The 22,615-nt window shown below is 37.3% G+C and overlaps 1 protein-coding gene across 6 annotated transcripts in view; it reads left to right on the top strand.

The window, feature by feature from the left end:
* The window catches only part of Ctnna2 (catenin alpha 2), a 1,144,108-nt gene that overhangs the window by 1,084,550 nt on the left and 36,943 nt on the right, over positions 1–22,615 (top strand). For all 6 annotated transcript variants that reach the window (XM_042273493.2, XM_042273492.2, XM_076566967.1 and 3 more), the window contains 3 exons: positions 8,185–8,366; positions 17,829–17,934; positions 22,251–22,385. In XM_042273493.2, coding sequence (XP_042129427.1) covers positions 8,185–8,366; positions 17,829–17,934; positions 22,251–22,385 — 423 coding nt within the window. The remainder of the gene's footprint in view (positions 1–8,184; positions 8,367–17,828; positions 17,935–22,250; positions 22,386–22,615) is intronic.

The raw sequence follows: 22,615 nt of genomic DNA, 5'->3' as shown, positions 1-22,615 counted from the left end.
AAAGGAAATGTGGTGTTCAAAATGACTGTACCTAAAACCCAGTTTCCCTAATGTACTCTAGACCTTGATATTGTTGTTCTAAAGTCAAGTGAATGAGAATATAGAGATGCAGATTGGGAGAAACACAGAGATAAAAATTCAGACACCACAGACACAATGGTATATGGTATAGTGGCACACAAATTTAGTTTTAAAAGGAAAAGAGGAGAATTGTGAGTTCGAGTAGCCCTGGCAAAATAGTAAGACTCTATGCCAATAACCAGGGGCTGAGGGTGTTGCTCACTGGTAGAATGCTTGCCTAGCATGCACAAGGCCTTAACTGTCAAGAGGAACATAAAACATAGTGGCTCTGATTTCACCCAACTTTGTTTTTGATCTATGAAAGCCAATGCAAGTAGCACTCTGAGAGCTGTGCTTTGCTTGAATTCTCTGACTTTCAGATACATTATTTGTCAAATGTGAACCATAGACTTCCTTGACAGCATTCTTTTGAGGATTACTTGATCTTTATAGAATCATAGTACATTTGCCTTGTAGTAAATGTTCAATAACGTGTGGCTCTGATCATTATCCTCCTTTGGAGATGGTCCCTTCTGACCACAGGATAGGGACATGAAAGTGTTTGAACAGACACAGAACGTCCATTGAAAATTTTCCAATGATTCTTCAATCTTGCCTAAAACATTCAAAATTGAGAAGGTCATTAAGCAAGAATCTTTTGTCTGTTGGCATACCACCAAACTAATTAATCAAGCCAATTCATCTTTAAAATTAAGTAAAACCAGCATTTTTATGTCAATGACAAAGGACAAGTTTGGGTAATTCATCCAAACATTAATCAATTCCAAGTTAATTTTATTGACGGACTCTAGCCCTGGTTCTACTGATTTGTGTCTTCAAAGACTAAGATACATTGTACAAGCCTTATCTTGCTTTGAGGTTGCTGTCTTGTGAAGATGGCCTGAATAGTCCACATTTAACAAGATTAAATTCTGCATATATTTCTCTTTTATACTTCATTTTTGTGTTAAACATCAAGTCAGTGATGATGGATAGAAACAAAATTTAGATGGTTCCTCTTGGTCATCATTTCTTCAGTCTGGTATCTATTTTCAGAATGAAATATGATCAGGGTCCAAGAGAGTAAGAACCAGGTTGTCCTATCTGCCACTTGCTAATTTGTCTTGGGGGTCGATCCCATGTTATGGATTAACTTGCAGCCAACAGCTTTGTTTCTTATGTCAGTCTCAACCAGGGACAAGGAATTATGGCTACTAAGTTGGGAATAAAAGGGCATATCAAATGGCTAAGGTTGAACTTTGGACCACCAGTGTTTGACAAGGTGCTCAGAACTGTGAAGGAAGTCAACTTTGTGTTTGACATAGGTATTGGGGCTTCCAAGCAGACAGTCTTTACTGATAATGGCCTTTTGTTTTGTTTTTATTCAGAAACTTATGCCTCTCTGAAAATGGGAAGTAAAAGGAGGTTAAACTGAAAAGTTAACTTTAGCACCTTCTTCCAACATTGTTTTCAAATGTCAGATAGAGGATCTTATTTCTTTTAAATGGCATTTTCTGCTACTTTAGCTCAATGTTTACATGGCTGTGAATAGGTATGGATATAGGCGTATATGTGTACTGGCACATATACTCACTGTGTATGTCAGAGATCCTGTTCCATCTGTCTCCACCTTGTTCTCTTGACACCATTTCTGTTACTGAACCTGGAGGTTTCTGTGCTTCCCCGATTTCTTCCTAACCACTGTCTCTGCTAGGCTGATGGCAGTAAGGCCTAGAGATCCTTTGATTTTTGTCTCCTGTCCCTGCCCAAGTACTGAGGTTTGGGGCATTATGTGGTTGTATCTGGCATTTTATGTTGGTTTGGGAGAAACAGACTCAGGTCCTCATGTTCGTGCTATGAGTGTTCTTAACCACTGAACAATCTCCTGGGCTTTTGTCTGTGACACTTTTTGAAGGAGTGGAAGGAAGAATGGGACTGGGTACGACAAACTGCTTAGACATACAGGCTATCTTGCAGTATAGTCTTAGACATAACATTTTTTTTTTAACAAAATTATTGTATGCATATGCATGTTTTGTCTGTTTGTATGTCTGTACACCATGTGCATGCCTGATTCCTGTAGAAGCCAGAGAAGGTTGCCTTTGGAATTTTTGTACAGAGAGTTTTGAGTGGCCAGGTGGGTGCTGGGAATTAAGCGCAGAGCCTCTGAAGAGATGACACATCACTCCAGCCCCCAACATGACATCTTAAAACTGTTTCTTCTCATGTTGCCATAGTTTAAGTAGGTCAACAGCAACTCTCTGGCTCTAAAACTTAGTGATAGAATTTATTCCTTTGAGGGTATGCAGAACTGATTTTTAAATATGAGCTCTGCAAAACTGTGTAACTGTGGGTAACTCTCTTCTCCATGCCTCATATCCAATGTGCTCATGCCTGTGAGGGTTTGAACTCCACTGCTGGTGTCAATTTCCGTCCTACTTTCCTTTCTGTCCTGTGATAAAATACTGGACAAAAAGCGACTTAGAGGGGGGCGGGAAAGGTTTCTTTTAGCTCACTATTCTAACTTACAGACCAATCTTTGTGTGATAGTTAAGGCAGAAAACTGAAGCAATTAGTCACATCCACAGTCAAGAGCAGAGAGAAAATAAACTTTTGCATGTTTATTGACACCAGCTTTCTATACACTTCTATAGTCCAGGTCCCCAAACCAGAAGTATATTGCTGCCAACTTTGAGGCTGGGCCTTACTATCTCAATGGACACAATGAGACATGCACACAGGCCAACTTGATCAAAACACTAGGCAGTCACTCATTGAGAAACCTCTTCCCACGTGACTATAGATATGTCAGGTTGATAAAGGTTACTATCACAGTGACACACCTAGATTTCTCTGCCATAGTGACATTAGAAGAGCTACATTACGAAATATTTTCCAGATTTTGTTCTATACCGCTGTATATTACTCCACTGTGATGGTAGTGTTTCTGGCAGCTTCCCAACCAGATGAAAAGCTGATTTATCCAAGACAGTATTGTGGGAGGTTTTGCTTGCATCAGTGGAAGGAATAGTTCAGTTTTCCAATTCAAACAGTAAGACTGGAAGTCCAAGTACCTAAATATTTAACTATTTACATTTATTATCCAGCTTAAAAGTCAAATGAAGAGAAATATACACTTAAGTTTTCACCCCTTTATAAATTTCTCTTGCACTTGAAACCCTTGTAATAAATTGTGTTCTTTGCCTCAGAAAGTGGTTCTTGCCAATTCAGGGACCCTTGCATTTCAAAGGTGGACACGGGGACACGTACCTGGAGATTTGGATTGAAGATGAGTTTTGATCCCTTTCAATGGCTGTTATTTTGTATCAGTGACATGTACTTTGAACTCAATAGGAAGAATTTATTAATCATAAAAATAAATGATTGGCTGTCCAAAGCAAAGGAGGGGAACCTGGGACAAAGGCTTGAGTCCTTGTGGATTCTGGTCTCTGATAGTCTCAGTTTGGAACCCAAATCAGCCAGATGTAGAGCCTGGGGAACTGTGTGTGTGCCTAGTATGGATTGAGGCTACAGAAACTAGCAGACTCCTCTGGTGATCTCATCACAGGAACAGGAAAACTGATTTGTCTCCTTTCCCCCTGGCCATGGAAATAATTTTTCTTATGTTGCCTTAGTTTAAAGGAATGAACAATTACGTGTTATATGTTTCACATTGAATTTGATTTTAATGTAGCCAGCCTTCTATTTTTTTCCTACCTAGAATGGCTTTAATGTGTTAACATTTCAAACTGCTGAGTTACATTGATAAGACCTAATTAAAACTCATGTGTTGAATTTTAATTTGATTAACTTGCAAATTTTGCAGTTGTGATCTACTGTTTATAGATAACCTTTTTTTAAATTCCAGTTTCAGAAAAGGTCAATAATGAATTTTTAAAAGCCAAGAGCATTTTAAGAATATTCAGGAAAAGCCTTGAGCTCATCGACATCTCCACAGCAGCCGAGGCAAATGTAATGACACTTGCACTCCAGTCACACCCCATTAAGTGCATTATGCGGATCTAGCACCCCTCCAGTCAAAATAACCCCTCCCTCCCTTGCAAAGCTGCTTTGAAAGGGCCAGTCTTTCCTCTGGAATGTGGCCTCAGAAAATGCCTGTCATTTCTGGTGACTTCTCTTGAGTGACATTGACACGTGGAGCAGGAAGATGCATAAGCAATCTGTCAGAGGACACTGAGCTTCTGCTCTGAGCTGGAGGTCAAGGGCTCTACTTTTGGGAAGCACTTCTGGGAATCAGAGGTGGGGCAGTCATGGAAATTAGAAAACGTGGGGCTGGAGAGCTGGAGAGATGGCCAATCAAGTAAGAACACTTGCTACACTTCTGGACGACTTGAGTTCAGCTCCCCACACTCATGTTGGATGCCTACAAGCTCTAGTAACTCTAGATTCGGAGGGATCCAATACCTTCCCTGGACTCTGTAGAAATGTCTACATAGTTGTATAAAGCTACATTCAGACACACACACACACATAGAAATAATTAAAAGTAAAATAAAAATAAATTGCTTACAAAAATTAGAGAGTGCTAGGTATGGTGCACATACTTTCAGTCCAAGCACTGGAGAGGCAGAGGCAATGATCTTTGTGAGGTCAAGTCCTTTTTGGTCGACACAGTAAGTTCCAGTCTAGCCAGACCTACATAGTGAGATCCTGTCTTAAAAAAAAAAAAAAATCAAACAAAAATTAGAAAGAAAACCAAGGCCATTGATATTTAAATGCCAATTTAAACAAAGGAGATTCAAATACTATAGTTGACAGGAAAGTGTCCACCTTCCAATTCACACATTCACTGTTTTGTGAATGAAGGTACATATATTATTTCCCACTTGGGCCTTGAGTGTACAGTTTGTAGTCTGCTAGTGGTCCTACTGGTTTTTGTTTTTTATAGAGAGGCAGCCAGTGAACAAATTTAATAATGGTCCCCCTAGGACCTGTGATGCCTCAATAAAACATGAGTATCTCTTTTGTGTGAAGAAGCTGGGTGAATCAAGGAGTTAGGTGTACTTCAGAAAAAAAGTACGTATTTAATTTCTATCAGTTGAAGCCAAGTGAGAAATTCAAGACCCTCTTTTTAACATGAAACTACAAATGAAAGTTTATGAAGGGTTCTTTGTATATTATGAGTCTTTTTAAACCATGTAGAAGTACTTTAAAATACTTCCAGACATAGAATGTTATTTTAACTAGCATATTTCAATCAGTCTTGCTTCTACATTATGCAAACATAGAGACCCATATTATATGAGGTTCATGTGTAGATGCATTAAAGTGAGTTTTAATTTATACATATGAAAATCCAATCTCTAAACTTTCATGTATGTATGCATGAAAGTTTACTGGGCATGACTCTGTAAGAAGGTACATCACCTAGGTTCCCATGAGTCCAAGCTAAGATTTCTCTGGCCTATGAAACTTCAGCATAAGGGTACATGGCTTGACAGGCAGAACTGGGGCTTTCAACTGTCTTTGCACCACTGGGCTGAGGTCTTCATACAAATTATATGTGACTGGATGATGATGTCCTTGTACATGGTGGTGAAGAATGTTGTTGGCCTAACATCTCAGTTTGAGTTCTCATTCTCCAAATTATAAATTGTCTGGTATTAGGGATTTAATAGATTTATCTGGGTCTAGGTACTATCACTATTAAATGTGAGTGATTGTATTAGAAGAGCCACATAGACTAAATTATTTAGTACATCTAAATCTCAGACACATGTATGTTTGCAAGGAATTATGTGAGTATTCTATTTATTGATAATCACACAGGCCCTGGGACTATCATGTCCTTTGTTTCTACTATAATAATGGTAAGTTGAAAGCAATCTAATGACAGAAATCATGCCAGAATAGTGTGCACATAACAGAGTGTTGGCTTCTAATTGTATTTATGATGCTGTGATAAAACACTGACTAAAAGAAACTTAGAGGAGGAAGTGGTGATTTGGCTTACAACTTCTGATCCCAGCCCAGCCCATCACTGAGGGAAGTCAGGGCAGGAATTTGACAGTAGTTCTGTTTGCTATTCCTCACTTGCTGTATATGACCAATAAACTCACTCCAAAGCTAAGTACAGTAGAGGAGGCTACTCACTCTTCCACTCACTCATTAACAGGCTGATGCTCAGATAATTCTCTTGTACAGTTTTGAACCACTAACTTAGGGATGGCATCACCCGTACTTGTTTGGGTCCTTCTACATCAATTATCAAGACAACCTCCCACAACATGCTTACAGGCCAATCTCATTCAGGCAATTTTTCAATGAGACTCCATTCAGGCAGAGGACTCTAGGCTGTATCAACTGGGCAGGTTGAGCTAACAGAAACAATTTCCTGTCATTTATTTTTGTGGACTAAACCTGCATCTCTAATAACTTTAATTGTTCAGTTTACAAACATTGGATCTCCAATCATACAGCTTTAGTCTCTCTTTGGAGAACTCACGGATCTCAGAAGAAGTGCTGAAGAACTATCCAAGGGCCATGTGTGTGAATCATTTTGCAGGTGGTCCTGGGAGAATGTCACGCAGCGAGGACAAAAAATTCACTTAGAACATGTTATAAAAAGTGTGTTTAACCAGCAAGTTTGATTCTTAGTTATAGTAGTTATGTTCTATAAATCACTCATGAACATTTAAATAAGCAATTATGTAATTATTGCTTGTAGGAGAAATACAGGGATAGGTTGCTAAGAGATATAAATCATAATGTGTTCTCTTCATCTGATCAACATATTACCATGTTTCAAGAGTGTTTCTGTACAAATATCTTATATTGTTGATCAGTGATATTGAACACAACACAAACAACACTAATGCATGGCTCAACATAGTTTATCTAGCTCATATTTTTTTAAAAAGAGACAAATAATAGCCTTCCTGTGCTTAGAGACACTTAACACCATGCTAGGGAACTATTTTCACATGGTGGTATCACCACTACAAGCAGCACAAAGATATGAATAATGTAGTTCTAAGTAGAAAATTGGATACTTATTTACAGTTAGAGAACTGATTGAAGACAGTGGATGACATTGTCCAGCATCATCTGAGAATGCACACATTGGTGACTCAGAGTTTTTTGCTTCTTGCATCATTTGCAAGTGACTGGAGAAGCGCTTTGAGTATTGATTTGGGATTTACAAGAATATTGAAAAGAATTGGCAAATTTGCAAATGAAGAATCTGTGAATAGCAAGAAGACTCCTTCACTTTTTTCTACATTCCCATGCCCAGCAACTTCTGCAAATCAGCCTTTGCTTTCTAATCTCGTTCAGCTTCAGCATCCCCAGTCTCTGAAAATATGAGAGCCCAAATGCTCTGACACTTGAAACACACTGAGTATTGATATTAAGGTCAAAATTTTTCAAATTTTCTCAGTATCTTGGAGTTTTGGATTAGGGACATTCTCCCAAGTCTAGATATTTTCTGTGTAAGCATCTTGGATAGGGGATAGCAGTCTAGATTTTCATTTCAGTATTTACGTGTATTCAGAGGCTCTAAAGAAGCCATGGTCACATAGGAAGATAGAGGAGAATGGCTGAAATGAAGGACATCATTCCCTAAATTTCCTAATAAGGGAAAAGTTTTCTTGCTGGTGTGTCAGTTTTCTATTGATGTCTTCATTTTTACTTAAAAAAAAAATCATTCCATCCCACTCTACTTGGATGCTCAAATATTGTTTAAAATTCCTCTTCTTCCCAGCAACAGAAGGATTTTTTTTTTCTTTTTTCCTTCTCTGAATAGCTTTCACTGTTGAAAGAGGTGCATTCTTTCATCTGGTAAAAGTTTCCTGAGACCAAATATAAAAATTGTTAAGAATAGATTCTTTTGAACAAACATATGCCATCAAAGAGACAGGGAAGTTCTGCTGCTGTCAGTGTGTCTGCACTTTTGGCTCTTTCTGTATCATTTATATAAGGGAGGTGGGCAGGAAACTGGAGGACCTGGCCAGCCTGTTCTCTTGGCCTGGCTGCAATGGAGAAGACGTGCATCTTCTAGAATGATGGGACATTCTATAAGCCTTGTCAGGAAGCAGAATCCACATGCAATTTTGAATTCCTTCATCACCCCCAGTCATGCTTCTCTCCCTGTCACCTACACAGGCCATCATGGCGCAACTACCACAGGAGGAGAAAGCAAAAATAGCTGAGCAGGTGGAGATTTTCCATCAGGAAAAAAGCAAGCTGGATGCTGAAGTGGCCAAGTGGGATGACAGCGGCAATGACATCATTGTGCTGGCCAAGCAGATGTGTATGATCATGATGGAGATGACAGACTTCACAAGGTGAGGCCCAGAGATAGGGAGACGGCTGTATTCTTGCTAAACCCACAAGTTTAGCACTGGCTCTTCACATGAAAACCTGTTGAAATGCTAAGGTGCTGTATCAAAGAAACATGGAGCTCTTAGTCATTTACACTTACAAGTCAAAATGTCCTCCCTCTTGTGGAGGAGATCAGATTCATTTTTTTTTTTTTGGTAATTATTATTGTTTTAAGGATCTATCATAAGGCAATCATAACAAAAAACCCTAAGGGTAAGGTAACTCATCTATGTTCTGTACTGATTTTAAATATGTTTAAGTACTATTCTGAAGATAAAGTGAATGTTTTGTTAATTTCCTATTGGGAAAATATGTGAATATTTATATGTACATGCATTTGTTTCAGGTATTTTAATAGCACATGACTTAACATTAATTTTGTCTCACATTTCACCCTAATGTACCAGGAGATATGTCCAGCAGCAGAGGATGACAAAATTCTTACAGAGAATTTAAAGACTGTTGCGAACATTGTTTCTTTTTTCCTCTGAGCAGCCTTTCTCATAGGTCAGGAAGCAGCTAACATTCTGTCAGGAGCCTTGGTTTCACCTTAAGTCACGGGTGCTTCTGCCCATGCCTTTGGTATCTTCCTAAGAGGTTTGTGACAACTCTCTCTGTCTCTCTAGCCTACATAAAGAGCAATCAGATGCAGAAAAAAAAATCACAGGCAAAGGTCCCTCGATTCTGAAGGAGAAGAGGAAGTGGTATGGAGCAAGTTCTTAACTCTCTTTGCAAAAGGGTAGAATAACATTCACAAACTTCTCGGGAAGATTTACTCCAAAAGCGTGATGCAAATAGGAATTATCATGCCAAACACATTGAAAGCATCTGACAAACTCATTCATAGTCTGTATCTAATTGGTGTGTGTGTGTGTGTGTGTGTGTGTGTGTGTGTGTGTGTGTGTGTTTTCATGGTACATGTGTACCACAAGTACAGGAACATGTGCCATGGCTTGTGTGTGGAAGTCAGAGTCCATCCTCAGGTACTGAACCTCACTTTCCATCCTCTTTCTTGTTCTTTCCTGCTGTGTGCTCCTCATTAGATAGTCTATGAGACTGGAGGGATTCACCTGTTTCTGCTACCTGCTTGCCACACTCATATTAGGCTGGGACACCAGACGTGTCCTTCTGTATCTGGCGTTACATGGGTGGCTTCTTGGTGATCTGAAGCACTATATTCAACTTTGGACAACTGTTTTATCTACTGATCCATTTCCATAGCCCCAGATTTAATTTCTGTTTTTTTTTTAATTTTCCTGTCAGAATTCTGTAACCTTAGTAGGGTAGAATGTGAACCAAAATTAATGCTATATCATAAGCTAATATTGTGGCAAACCTATGCATATGTACATACACATATGCACACACATATTTTTCAAAAGAAAATTAATAGACGATTCATTTTAGTGTATTTTTAAACATATGTAGAGAAGCTTTAGTGCTTGAACATGGTATGATAAAATCAAGTAAGACATACAGTGATGTCAGGATATCACCTAATGGGTGAGAACATTTTTAATAATTGTTGACTGCTTCTAATAAGGAAAGGCAAGAATTGATTCGAGGTTTTAATAAAATGCAAAACGTGGCTATATCATCCCCTTTACCCTTTACCTCTGGCAAATATGTAACAACATTATTTGGCTCCTTTTCCAAATCTTTCAAAATTGTTTTTGATTCTAGCAAAATGATTTCAGTGTTAGGAGTGTGACCTTCGAGAGCTTTAAATGTCATCATATTCATTCAAAGTTCAAGTTTGTACATTTAGTTAGTCTCCTTCAGCTTCACAAATGTATTTCTCACACACAAAATAATATCAGGGGGGAAAGTCCGAGCCATTATTTAAGTCTGGATTGCCTACAAATCAGACGGTGGTGGCAGCCTCAGCCATTGCTTCCTGAGGCCCACGATGACTTCATTTGCTTGCTTTCAACATTTTATTAGTATTTTATCTGATGGATATTATGCAACCCATTAATAACATCAGTGGAACAAATAATCTCATTAGTTTGAAGTGAATAATGAATCCAGTCACGTTGCTAGTTTAGATCAGGAGAACATTTTGTAATTTGCATTATATATAACTATGGTCAAGGAAGATAAATATATTTGAGGGGTCTTGTTCAATGATGTTGAATCACATAGACTCTTTATTAGTCAAAGCATCATTTTAAAAGTGAAAAGAAAGCTGGTTCAATTTCCTACAGAATTCATATAATAATTTTTTGTGCTGATCTGCATAATGAAGTGTCCAGCCTGCTACTGGTTATCATTTTTCCTAATGCCTGATGAATTCTCTCTCTCTCTCTCTCTCTCTCTCTCTCTCTCTCTCTCTCTCTCTCTCTCTCTCTCTCTCTCTCTCTCTCCTCTCTCTCTCTCTCTCTCTCTCTCTCTCCTCTCTCTCTCTCTCTCTCTCTCTCTCTCTCTCTCTCTCTCTCTCTCTCCTCTCTCTCTCTCTCTCTCTCTCTCTCTCTCTCTCTCTCTCCTCTCTCTCTCTCTCTCTCTCTCTCTCTCTCTCATACACACACACACACACACACATACGCACACACAAACGTGTGTGTTCATGGGTGCATACAAGTGTTTGTTAGGGGTTTTTTTTTTGTGTGTGTGTGTGTAGAACTAGTGAAAGTGAACAATGTGAAGGTATGAACTGACAACGTAGCCCAGGAGGCTGAGGCTTGCTCTCATTGCCATCTGTGTATTCTCATCCTGAGCAAAGCAGCACTTGACTGTGTCTTTCTCTGTGGCCTCTCACCTAAGTTTACTACATTCAGCCTTGTTTATTATTATTACTGAAATTGCATTTTCCACTTCCAGAAGGAGTAATTGTAGCTTTATACAGCTAAACACTTCTAAGTACCATTTTCTATTATTTAAAGTTTGTATGGAGTTGATTAGAAACCAAAGCTTGACTCCTCTACCAAGTATTTAAAGGGTATGTAGGTCTCACAGTCACTGTTTGTTTATTATCCTGTTGTATTATTCATGTCACTGACTAATTTATTAATTGCATTCCCTCATCTCTATGAGTCTCTGTTATTAAAATGGAAGAAGTGCTGCCTTGTTATTTATGCACTATCTTCTTCATGGAGGAGAGGGAACCCAATGGGTCTCACATGCCTTTCTTCCCACTGACTCTTTACTATCTTATGGGTAAAAGCTGAAGCACCACCCCTTACACAGCAAATTCATGCTTCTTGTATCACTCTGAGAAATTTCTGTGTACCATTCTTGTGTTGCCAAACCAAGATGCATGCAGACAGCCTTAGTTCAGCCTTAACTGAATAATGAGGGTCCAAGTGGTCATGTCAATATCAGCTTAGAAAAGGAAACTGCAGCTGAGCAGTGTTGGTGTACACCTTTAATCCCAGCACTTGGGAGGCAGAGCCAGGTGGATTTCTGTGAGTTCGAGGCAGGCCTGGTGTACAGAGCAATATCCAGGACAGGCACCAAAACTACACAGAGAAACCCTGTCTCAAAAAACCCCAAAAAAGAAAAGGAAACTGAGTAGGGAGGAAACTGGGGATGGGATGGATATCATTTGGACATAATCAATTGTAAAACACTGAACAAATTCATACACTACATCCAAACTCAGTTCAGCTTGGTGATTCTAGCTGGCATTTCAATATCAATCCTTTCTCTTCTCTTTTCATACTACAACTGGTCAATACAAACAACTATCCAACTTGCTTGCCCTAAAACTTGCCCCCTTTTCACTCGACAAGCCTCTTTGAATTTGCCATTCAATGATTGCCTTTTTTTAAAAAAACAAAACAAAACAAAAAACCCTTTGCCCATCTATTTCTGGTTTGTCCTTCAATTGCATCACCTAAACAATACACCTACACTAGTTGAATTCATGATTCTCAGGTCCTTCATTATTTCTTAAGATTTATTAGATTCAATAAATCATCCTGTTTCACCTGCTGTGGCAACTGTGTGTGTGTGTGGGGGGGGCGACACATGCATGCTATAATGGTGGACATGAAAGGATATGTTTAGGGTGTCAGTTTGTTCTACTCTTTGTTCCAGGGCTTGAATTCAGGTCATCTGGCTTGGGATTCAGACACTTTTATCCACTAAGCCATCTTGCAGGTCCTGGGAAAATGTCTTAGAGCATTTTTTTGAAACCGTGGTTTCAGAGAGGCTTTATGAATCCATATATTTGCAAATACCCTCATTGCATTTCCTTACTTATGTAGAGAGTTACATTTAATATTAGCAAACTAGATGTGCTAAGATGGCTAGAGAAAATAAACCCTTTAAACTTGGAATTAATTTTGAATTAGAATTCTGAGTACTGAATACTTTGCTCACAATGTACTGTCACACTGCTATTGCCCATTAAGACTCACAGGCTTTTTGTAAAATAAATACAAATTAGTTGGCAAATGGGAGCTCACAACACTGAAGTAATAGTTTGCCCAGCTTGACTCTCTTTGTGGAGTGACCACTTTTTGGGAAAGACTCCAAATACTGGTGTTTATGTAAAAACCAACTGTACTTAAATGAAAGATGTTGCAAGATTCTGTATAGTAAAGAAGTAATAGACTCTATAAGAACACTAATAACATGCTCTAGGTGAGACAATAGAATGACTCCTGCCATTTAGGGACACAAGGTTCCATAAAACATCCTTTCAAACTTCCCCACTATAGACTTGACTCCAAGGTACAGAAACACAACAGGGTGTTTCTTCATTTTGTGATAGGGTACTATAAACATTGGGATAGCATCTCTGTTGCAATTGTCTTCCAGTGATGGTAAGACTAACTTGGAAATCTTGTCAATTTCCTAAACTAGTTTTTTTTTTTTCCTTTCAGTTTTCTGGTTATTTATTTCTTGATTCAATGCTATGCAGATGGCTATAATTCATTTATTCATTTAGTCTTGTATTGTCTGATACAGTAGCCATTAGCCAAATATGGCTGTTTAAATTGTTTTTGATTGTTATATGCATCATAAAGTTTACTATGACAGTAATTGTTTAAGTAGACAATTTTGTCACATTAAGTACACTGGTGTGTATCCATCACTGGAATGACCATTACTATCATTGGTCTTACATCTTCCTTCAACATGTATCCAGTTACCTGCTAACTCCTCATTACCTGCTTCCCACAGCCCCTGCAAACCACCTGAATAATCAGCTTTCTGTCTCTGTGTCATTGACCACTCTAGGTATCACACAAGAGACATAATATCTATATTTTTGCACCTGACTTCTTTTGTAGCAAATAATGTTTTCAGAGTCCATCTATGCCATCACAGCACAAAATTGCCTTTTCTTTTTAAGGCTGAACAATAGCTCACTAAAATGGATATACCACATTTAGTTTCTCCACTCTTCTGTTAATGGTCCTTCTTCCTTTGGGTATTGTGAAAATGTGCTGTTGAGGAGAAGATATATCTCTTTGAGTCCCTGCTTACAGAGGAATTGGGAGAGCCTATGGTATTTAAAAAAAGTTTGAGGAATCATCAAATCACTTTCTGGGGTCCCTGAATCATTTTATATTCTTACCAGTAATTGCCAAGTGTTCTAACTCCTTTATATCAAACATAGGTGTTTTCTGTTTTCTTAGTAGGAGTTCTCCTAATGGGTATAAAGTGGAACAACTTTGTAGTTCTGATTTTTTTTTCTTTTTTTGAGGTGGGGTTTTTCTGTGTAGCTTTGCGCCATTCCTGGAACTCACTCCATAGTCCAGGCTGGCCTCAAACTCACAGAGATCTGTCTGCCTCTGCCTCCCGAGTGCTGGGATTAAAGGCATGCACCGCCACCACCCGGCAATTTTTATTTCTCTAGTGACCAGTGTCATTGTATGTTGGGTTTTTTTTCTTCTGTGCTTATTAGTCATTATATGGCTTCTTTGAAGAGATACCTATTCAAATCTCTTACCCCTTTTAGTTGACTGTTTCTGTTGTGGTCAGTCTTTCATATATTCTGAATATCTATTCCCTATTAGATAATAAGAGACACAGATATTTTCCTGGTTTTGTGAGTTTTAGTTTCAATATCCATCAGAAATATACTTTGATGATAAAGTTTTAAACTTAATGTCATGTTTATTTTTTTCTTCATTTGCTTGTATTTTTGTTATTATATCCAAGAAATGTCTGCCAGACCAAATGCCATGAGTGCTCATACACATTGTTTTCCTTTTGGTTTTATACTTTAGCTTTGTTTCAAACTGATCAGTTTTAGGTGAACATTTTGCTGATGGATGTACAGTTTCCATGGCACCATTTATTGAAAATACTCTTTGCTTCAGTAAGTGGTTTTACAACCTTGTGGAAATACATTTGTTCATGTGTGTGAGGTCCTATTTCTGAACTTGATCCTGCTCCGTTTGTCTATATTTCCGCCTTTGAGTCAGGACTATGCTCTTTTGTCTACTGTACATTTGTGACAATTTTTCAAAATCAGAAACTATGAGGATTTAAGCTTTTTTTTTTCTTCTTCCAGATAGCTTTGGCTACTTGAGATTCCTGGTGAATTTAGGACATTTCATTTTATTTGGGCAAAATATACTACTGGGCTTTTAATATAGATGGTTGTGTATCAGTAGATCTAAGTCATTTAATCTATGTTTGTGGGATGGCATTCCATGTGCCATCTGAGTTTCTTCCAGCTATGTTTTATATAGCACTGAACATATAAATTGAATGTCCCCTTAATTATGTTTACTCCTTTATTATTTTTTGGTACCTATTTAGTGGAGTTTTTAAATAATTTCTTTCAGGTCAGAGGGTTGAATCCAGAGCCTTAGTCATATTGGATAGACACTAACACCTGAGCTATCCTAATCCTGAGTTACTTTCTGAATTCTATTTCGTAATTGTTTATTCTGAGTGCAAATAAATGTTATTGTGTTTTCTGGTGATTCAGTATTCTTGGGTTTCCAGCCTATTTCTCTTTGAGAACAGGTATTGTTTGGGAGTGTCTCTTAGCCTTCCTCCACGAGCGTCAATGCTCCACTCAGAAATGAGTGTATGTTACCATCAATTATTTATTTGTTTAGTTTTATGACCCCTCCTGACCCTCTAACACAGATTCTGACTGCAAGAGTTCAAACTGAACCTCTAGTGTTGACACTGGAGTCTTAACGTTCATTTATCATTGTGGTGGCAATGAGTGCATGAACTCTAGTCACTTGTGGAATGAAAAATAATCATACTGTGCTTTCACTTTGGCCACAAGATGAACATCTGAGCCTCAAGCAAATATAGTGTCTCTAAAGGTACTCACTAACTTAGAACAATTTAATCAGTTTTTTTTTAATTATCATTTAAAGTTTACAGGGAGACATTTTCTAAAACCCTTTGGAATTATGTACATCTATGAACATGTATACATGTATGTATGTATGTATATATGTATGTGTGTGTGAGTTTATATGAACCACACACATGTAAGTGCCCACCTATGCCAGAAGAGGGCATGAGAACCCCTGGAACTAGATTTAAGGCATGCTCCACTTCAAAATTCTTGAAGTAAACAGACACACATTTCCTTGAAAATGAGAAATAAACCCCTAAGCTATTAACAGCTCTGTTTAGATAAAGGCAAAGGCTAACAGGTATCATGTCAGAGTAAAATTTCACAAGAGTTACAGTCTGAAAGTTACAGAGAAATACGTAGCATGTTCACATTTTTACATAACGGCAGTTTCTTTACTTAAGCTTTCTTTTAAATAATAATGGAAAAAAATACAACAAAAGGAAGGATGCTACTTAGAGATGATAATTAAAAACATTTTCAGGGAACAAGAACAGGACTGTCACAGAATCTTTACCTCATTCACCTTACACAAATTCACATGTGGGATCTCATCTCCTTTGCACTTGAAAAAATCTTAATGGCTAGTGAAAAGTCAGTGAATGTATTCTATGGAAGACTCAACTTGACTACACTTAACTGAAATACCTAAGCTTAGAATCTCCTGTATGTATGCCTCAACAGTAGTGTGAACTTCTATTTTATTTTCAGATATTAATACAGAAAAACAAATTCCAAAATGAGAACTGGGGTTAACCAAAGCAACACACACTCCCTTAAAGTTTTTCTGATGGAAACCATATTAAGTCTCTCATTTTGTAATACTACATAACAATTGTGGTCATTGCTGTCTTCTTAGAACCATATGCTATCTAAATAAATTGCTTCTAAGTGGCTTTCCTGTGGGTCTCATCACATTTATAACACAAGAAAGCAATTTTGGTGTCTTAAAAATGCACTGGAGTTTAGATATCCATGAAGAAGGATAATAGAAAATATAATCTGCTAAAAACTAAGGATAAACATGTTCAATATATTCTTTATTTACCTCCCAAGGAAGTAGACATTTATATGCTATATTTATTTAAAGGTCCATGGTGCAGCAACATTTTCCTTCCTTTTAAATCAGCATTTAAAATTAAACAGGCAAGTTGATTGAGTAATATAATGTTTAATTGCCTACCTAATTGAAAACCATATGTGAAAATGTTGGGGTTCTGCAAGCAGAAGGGCATTTACAATCATAGTGTTTAATGTAATGTTCACATGCCAGTACTAGAAACAAAAAGTACATGATATTGGGAACTTTGCAATTTCTGAAATTCTAGCCAAATGATTCTACATTATGTTAAGAAGCAAGTGCTTCTCAAGGTGCCATCTGGACTTGAGTTAAATAATGTGAAGGTGCTGGGCACAGTATGAATGGCTATACATCTGTACTTAGCTGGTTTAGACTGTATTTCTCTTTTATAATTCACTACTTGCAACCTTTGTGGATAAGTGTGATGGTTGTTGTTAACTGATAACTTGATAGAATCTGGAATCACATAGGAAACAGGTCCCTGGGCATATCTATAAAGAGCTGTCTCCATTAAAGTTTGCCTTGGGAGATGTCTGTGAGGGGTTATCTTGATTTTGTTAATCGATGTGGGAAGAGCCTCCTTAATTTCATGAGGGTCCGCCCATTCTCTGGGCACAGGATTTTGGCAAAAAGTGTGCTGAACCCCTGCATGCAACTATCATTCCTTGCTTCCTGGCTGTGAATGCGATGTAACCTAGTGCTTCATAAACACACAGTAACGTGTTGTGTATGATAGCATCTGGAACATGAAAACCATTAGGTAGTCAAGTCCCTTTCTCTTACAGTGATCATCTTAACTGAGTAATGTTAAAAAATAGTAGAAGAATAAATGTGAATATGTATATAAAATTAAGAGACTCCCCCCAATACACACAAGGAAATATGGTAGGCTATCAACCTGAATGTTGTGGTGAGTCAAGGCAACATTGAAAATTTCTATAACAGGACCAGACAACATTAAATACAACACTAGCATCCTAGCATCTTGGACCAAGAATGTGGTAGGTTTGTATGTTCCAGTTACTGAGTTAAATTCTAATTATGTTGTATATTTTTTTTCAGAGGCAAAGGCCCATTGAAAAATACATCTGATGTCATTAATGCTGCCAAGAAGATTGCAGAAGCAGGCTCTCGAATGGACAAATTAGCCCGTGCTGTTGCTGATCAGGTAATACAAAAGGAAGACTGGGAATTAATTAGTACTAGCATTCTGGGATCAATCTTATACACCCTATGAAATGCCTTTTCAAACTGCATTTGGAGATTATTTTTATTATTTTACCAACTGTCCACTGCTGAGCCTGAGATCATGGCAGAGGTACCTTTAACTCAGCAGATGCACCTAATGCTTAAGGAGGGGCAGGTTAAACCAGACTTCACCATTCAGAAAACCAATTAAATAGCACAATGAGTGGACACAATAGATACCCTAGGACCACCAGCCCAGAGATTGCATTGCCCAGTGGGCTGTGTCCTCCCACACAAACCATTCATCAGGAAAATGCTAGACAGGCTTGCCTACAGGCCAGTCTAGTGGAGATATTTCCTCAGTGGACATTCTGTCTTCTCAAATGACTTCGGTTTGTGTCAAAATGACAAAAAGCTAATCATGTGGTAGTAAGAAAGCATGGCTCCCATTACTTAACACTGACCTCACTATAATACTCTGTAATTCATAATAACTCATGTTCTTCTATAAAATGGGCTAATTCTTGTAACCAAGGACAATCTAGATTTCAGCTACATTTTTAACCATAATTAAATAAATCTCAGAGAAGTAAAATCCTCAAAGCCTCACCTGTGTCTTCACAGGATACTTAGTAGAAGCTGTTTCTGTCTCACACAGAATATTTGGTTATACTTCAGCAATTTTCATTCAGGCTGGCTTGAACTAGAACTTCAGAATCCATCTCTGTGTCTTGCTGCTGGAACATTTCTTGTAAGGGTACATTAGGCAGTAGACATTTCCAGATAACTGATTATCTGCTGCAGTTAGGAAGAGTCTACAACCTGAACTACTTCAAAGTGAATATACTTTATAATTCAAAATAAGATTCTGAAATAAAAATGACACATACTCTCATTACATGGAAACTCCACAATGAACATGAATGCGCTTCAGGAGGTGGCACCCTTTGAATATCTTGAAATACAGAGGGTTGGTGTCTTCTAGTCTCCTGATGTTTGAGTTGCAGTTCCCAGCTATAGATTTCTTCCCTCATTTTTTCTTCTACTTACTTTCTTCCAACATGCCAGCCTTAATATCAAAATACCAAATAAATATACTGACCTTGTAAAGGCTAATCACTCCCACCAAAAGATTGAACAACTAATATAGAATATATAATAAGAACTAAAAAATTTCCATTTTTGCTGCATATACACATGATGGGAACATAATGGGATATTTCTGAGAAACTTAATTGTTTGGAAATATCATTATTATCATAACTTCAGATTATGTTCTTTGTTACCATAGTAAACATCACTATCATTTGTAGCAGTTGAAAACCAAAACATTGCTGTGGTTAATGTTAGGGTTACATCAAATATCAGCCTTCTGAGTGTTAAATTGAACTTCTTTTGGAAAGTTTCATAAATATTCTGGAGAGCCCACATAAGAGAAAAAGAAGACAGAAGACCCACCTGGATACAAGCAGCATAGATGGTCACCAACCAGAGACAAAGCTTAGTCTGAAAATGTTGATGGGTATTGGGATGTGTGAAGTCATAAGAAATGTTTGAGTGACTGTAAAACTTCTCATAAAGGATTTTGTTTTTTTTCTGGGAGTAAGAATTGAGTGCAATTTGAGTGGCTTTTCCATTACGTACCCAGTATTCATATTTGAAAGTATTTCTCAGTACATTTAGGTGGGTAAAGTTCTATAGTCCCAGTTTTGATTTCTGTTATTTTATTTTCACAGTTTAGGATCTTAATTGTTGAGAGTGTAATATGAGGCATTTCTCCAAAACAGTTTTGATAGATAACAAATATAATATGAATACACACACTCTTACATACACATGTGTACACTTGTGCGCACGTGCACGCACACACACGAGAGACAGACACAAAGAGACAGAGATAGAGACAAACAGGTAGATAGACTGAGACAAAGAGAAACAGACAGAGACAGAGAAAGGATCCTTAATTTATTTCTAGATTTAAGAGATAGAGCATTTGAATGCTATTAACAATGATTTTTGTAGTAAACAGAAAGTAATCCCATATCTTTCTGATATGTTTACAGTCATCTATGAAACATCTGGAAACTTGGTTAATATTTTATTTAAGAGGGGTGTTTCTTCTGGGTTGCTTTTTAGGTATAGAAGGTATTTTGAATTTCCATTGCTGTGTCATGACCTTTAAAAAGGTCATAAAACATAAACCAGTTACGTTTTCACTGGTTAAGTTTAAATAATGAACAGAATATTACCAAAGACTGGATTGGTTGCTTTCACTTTGCCTGAAAATATTTTTATGAAGATTTGAGATATGCACACAATATAAATGCTTTACGGACCACTGCATTTTTAATTACTGTTCCATTGAGATAGAACTCTTGGTTTAATTTGCTGTAAGGTATTTGTATTGAAAGCTTTGTCAGCCCTCTGGGGAGATATTATTTTAAAGTTAATTCCTTCCACTATATGGGTCTCAGGAGTAGGATAAATATTACAGTATTAAGTACTTGTAGAAAACTAAAAACAGTCTCAGTGGGTTGCTTGCTTGATAAATGCATTTAGGGAAAAATATCACAATAGTAGGTGTTATGTATAAAAGAAATGCTTTTATTTATTTTTAACTGAGTAAGTGCTTATGTCATAGAAACCACTCGATGGTGTTGTTGAAAAAATTCCGTTCCTGTAGCTTATAAAAAACTCAAGTCAGTCTTTCTCCCATTCTCTTACACTGTGTTGCTTTATGACATGTCCTGAGAATTGAACCTTGTGCATGCTAGCTGAATGCACTACCACTGGGTTACATCATAATCCCATACTCTTATATTAAGTATAATGCTTCAAGTAAAGCTCATTTCTTACAGTATGCATATACACATATGTAGATACAAATATATACAATATTTCATATATAATTAATAACTTCTTATTAAATATATACATACATAATATTTACAAATACCAATTTGTATTTGTATATATATATATATATATATATATATATATATATATATATATATATATATATTTAAAAATATCCAGTTTAACCAGAAGAATGACATGGAAGCATCTCAAGCTGAGCATTTGATAGCAAAACAATTATATATTTCATTTACTCAGTAGCCATTGGCTTAGGAGGCTCAGAAACATTTTAGAAAAATATTGGAAATGTCTACAGAAATGGGTAGCATGTGAACTTGATGGGTATCTATCCACTTAAATTATGATGCAAGTTAATCTTCCAAGAGAACTGACTCTGGCTGAAGGACGTTGTTGCTATACTTAAGTGTTAATTTCACCTAATTTCAAATACAGCCTATCAGAACTTCCTGTTAGAGTTATCAGTCCATTTGAGACTTCTCTTGTTTGTAGAGCTTAGTATGTTGTTAAAATTTTTAATAACTAGGAAAAAAACATAAAATACATAGACTTATTGGAGCACTCCCTAGAAAATAAAAAGAAATAAATAGTCTGTCTAACTATGAATTGAATTTGCCCCCACCCCCGCTGTGCTTTGGAATAAATTGTCACAAAAGTGCTGAATTTCTGGCATCCATTACCTTATATTTGTGTTCATGTGTAGAAAGTGGAAGAAAACTAGAAATAAACAACAAACAAAAAGCTGTAGAATAATGAGTTCAGAAGAGAGCTAACAAAATAGTTCCAAGTAATGCAGATATCTCAATAAGCATTCATAAATCATCTTTACTAGTCCCCCCCACTTTTTCCATTTTAAAAGAGTATTTTTTTCATACTTAAATCTAATGCTTTCCGAATTATTCCATGTGTCTCTGAACTCTTCTCAAATTCACATCCTCTTTATTTAGTTGTCATCATTTATTGTTATTGCATATGTGTGTTCATATATATGAAACTTACTAGCTCCAATTAGTGTTTCCCCTATACACACGGGTATAGGCTGACATTCGCAGCATGGGTGACTACGAGGGGTCTTGTCACTCAAGATACCTGACACTCTTTCTATCTACAGCTCTGGACTTTCTGTAGCTCTTCAACTTGGAGTAGGACCTTGTGAGCCCATCTTCAACCCATGATGGGATGTTGATTCATGTGGTATTATGCAGTTCTTATGCAAGCAATCATTGAAGCTGAGAGTTCATGGGTAAAATCTTATCAAAGTGGAGCTAACCACTCAAAAACATTGACTGGCATTTCTCCGGTGCATCATGAAAAAGCAGAGTTAAATGAATGTAATTAGTATGTGACACCAAAGCCTTTTAAATGGTAAATGTTAGAAACTGAAGAGCACTCCCTAACTGATACCACTTTTTTGTTTTATAGTGTCCTGATTCAGCATGTAAGCAAGATTTATTAGCCTACCTTCAACGGATTGCCTTGTATTGCCATCAGCTTAACATTTGCAGCAAAGTGAAGGCAGAAGTTCAGAATCTGGGAGGAGAGCTCATTGTGTCAGGGGTAAGCTGGGATTTGGGCTTCACAATGACAAGTTCCCACTGCTGTACTTCCAAGGCAAGCATTCTTGGCAACAGTACTGCTAAAAACACCAAATGACAGTGATTCACAGCTTAAAAAAAATGTTATCACCATTATTCCAGACTTTACAATAGCTCACAAAGAACAATTTGATTTTCCAATTACCCCATGTTTATACTAGCCTTGTAAAATCTCCATTCTTCACAAGAAAA

The sequence above is a fragment of the Peromyscus maniculatus genome, chromosome 3 (assembly GCF_049852395.1).
Source record: "Peromyscus maniculatus bairdii isolate BWxNUB_F1_BW_parent chromosome 3, HU_Pman_BW_mat_3.1, whole genome shotgun sequence".
NCBI classification, from domain to species: Eukaryota; Metazoa; Chordata; class Mammalia; order Rodentia; family Cricetidae; genus Peromyscus; species Peromyscus maniculatus.
The sequence above is the reverse complement of the archived record's forward strand: the minus strand, read 5'-3'. Positions and strand labels throughout refer to the sequence as shown.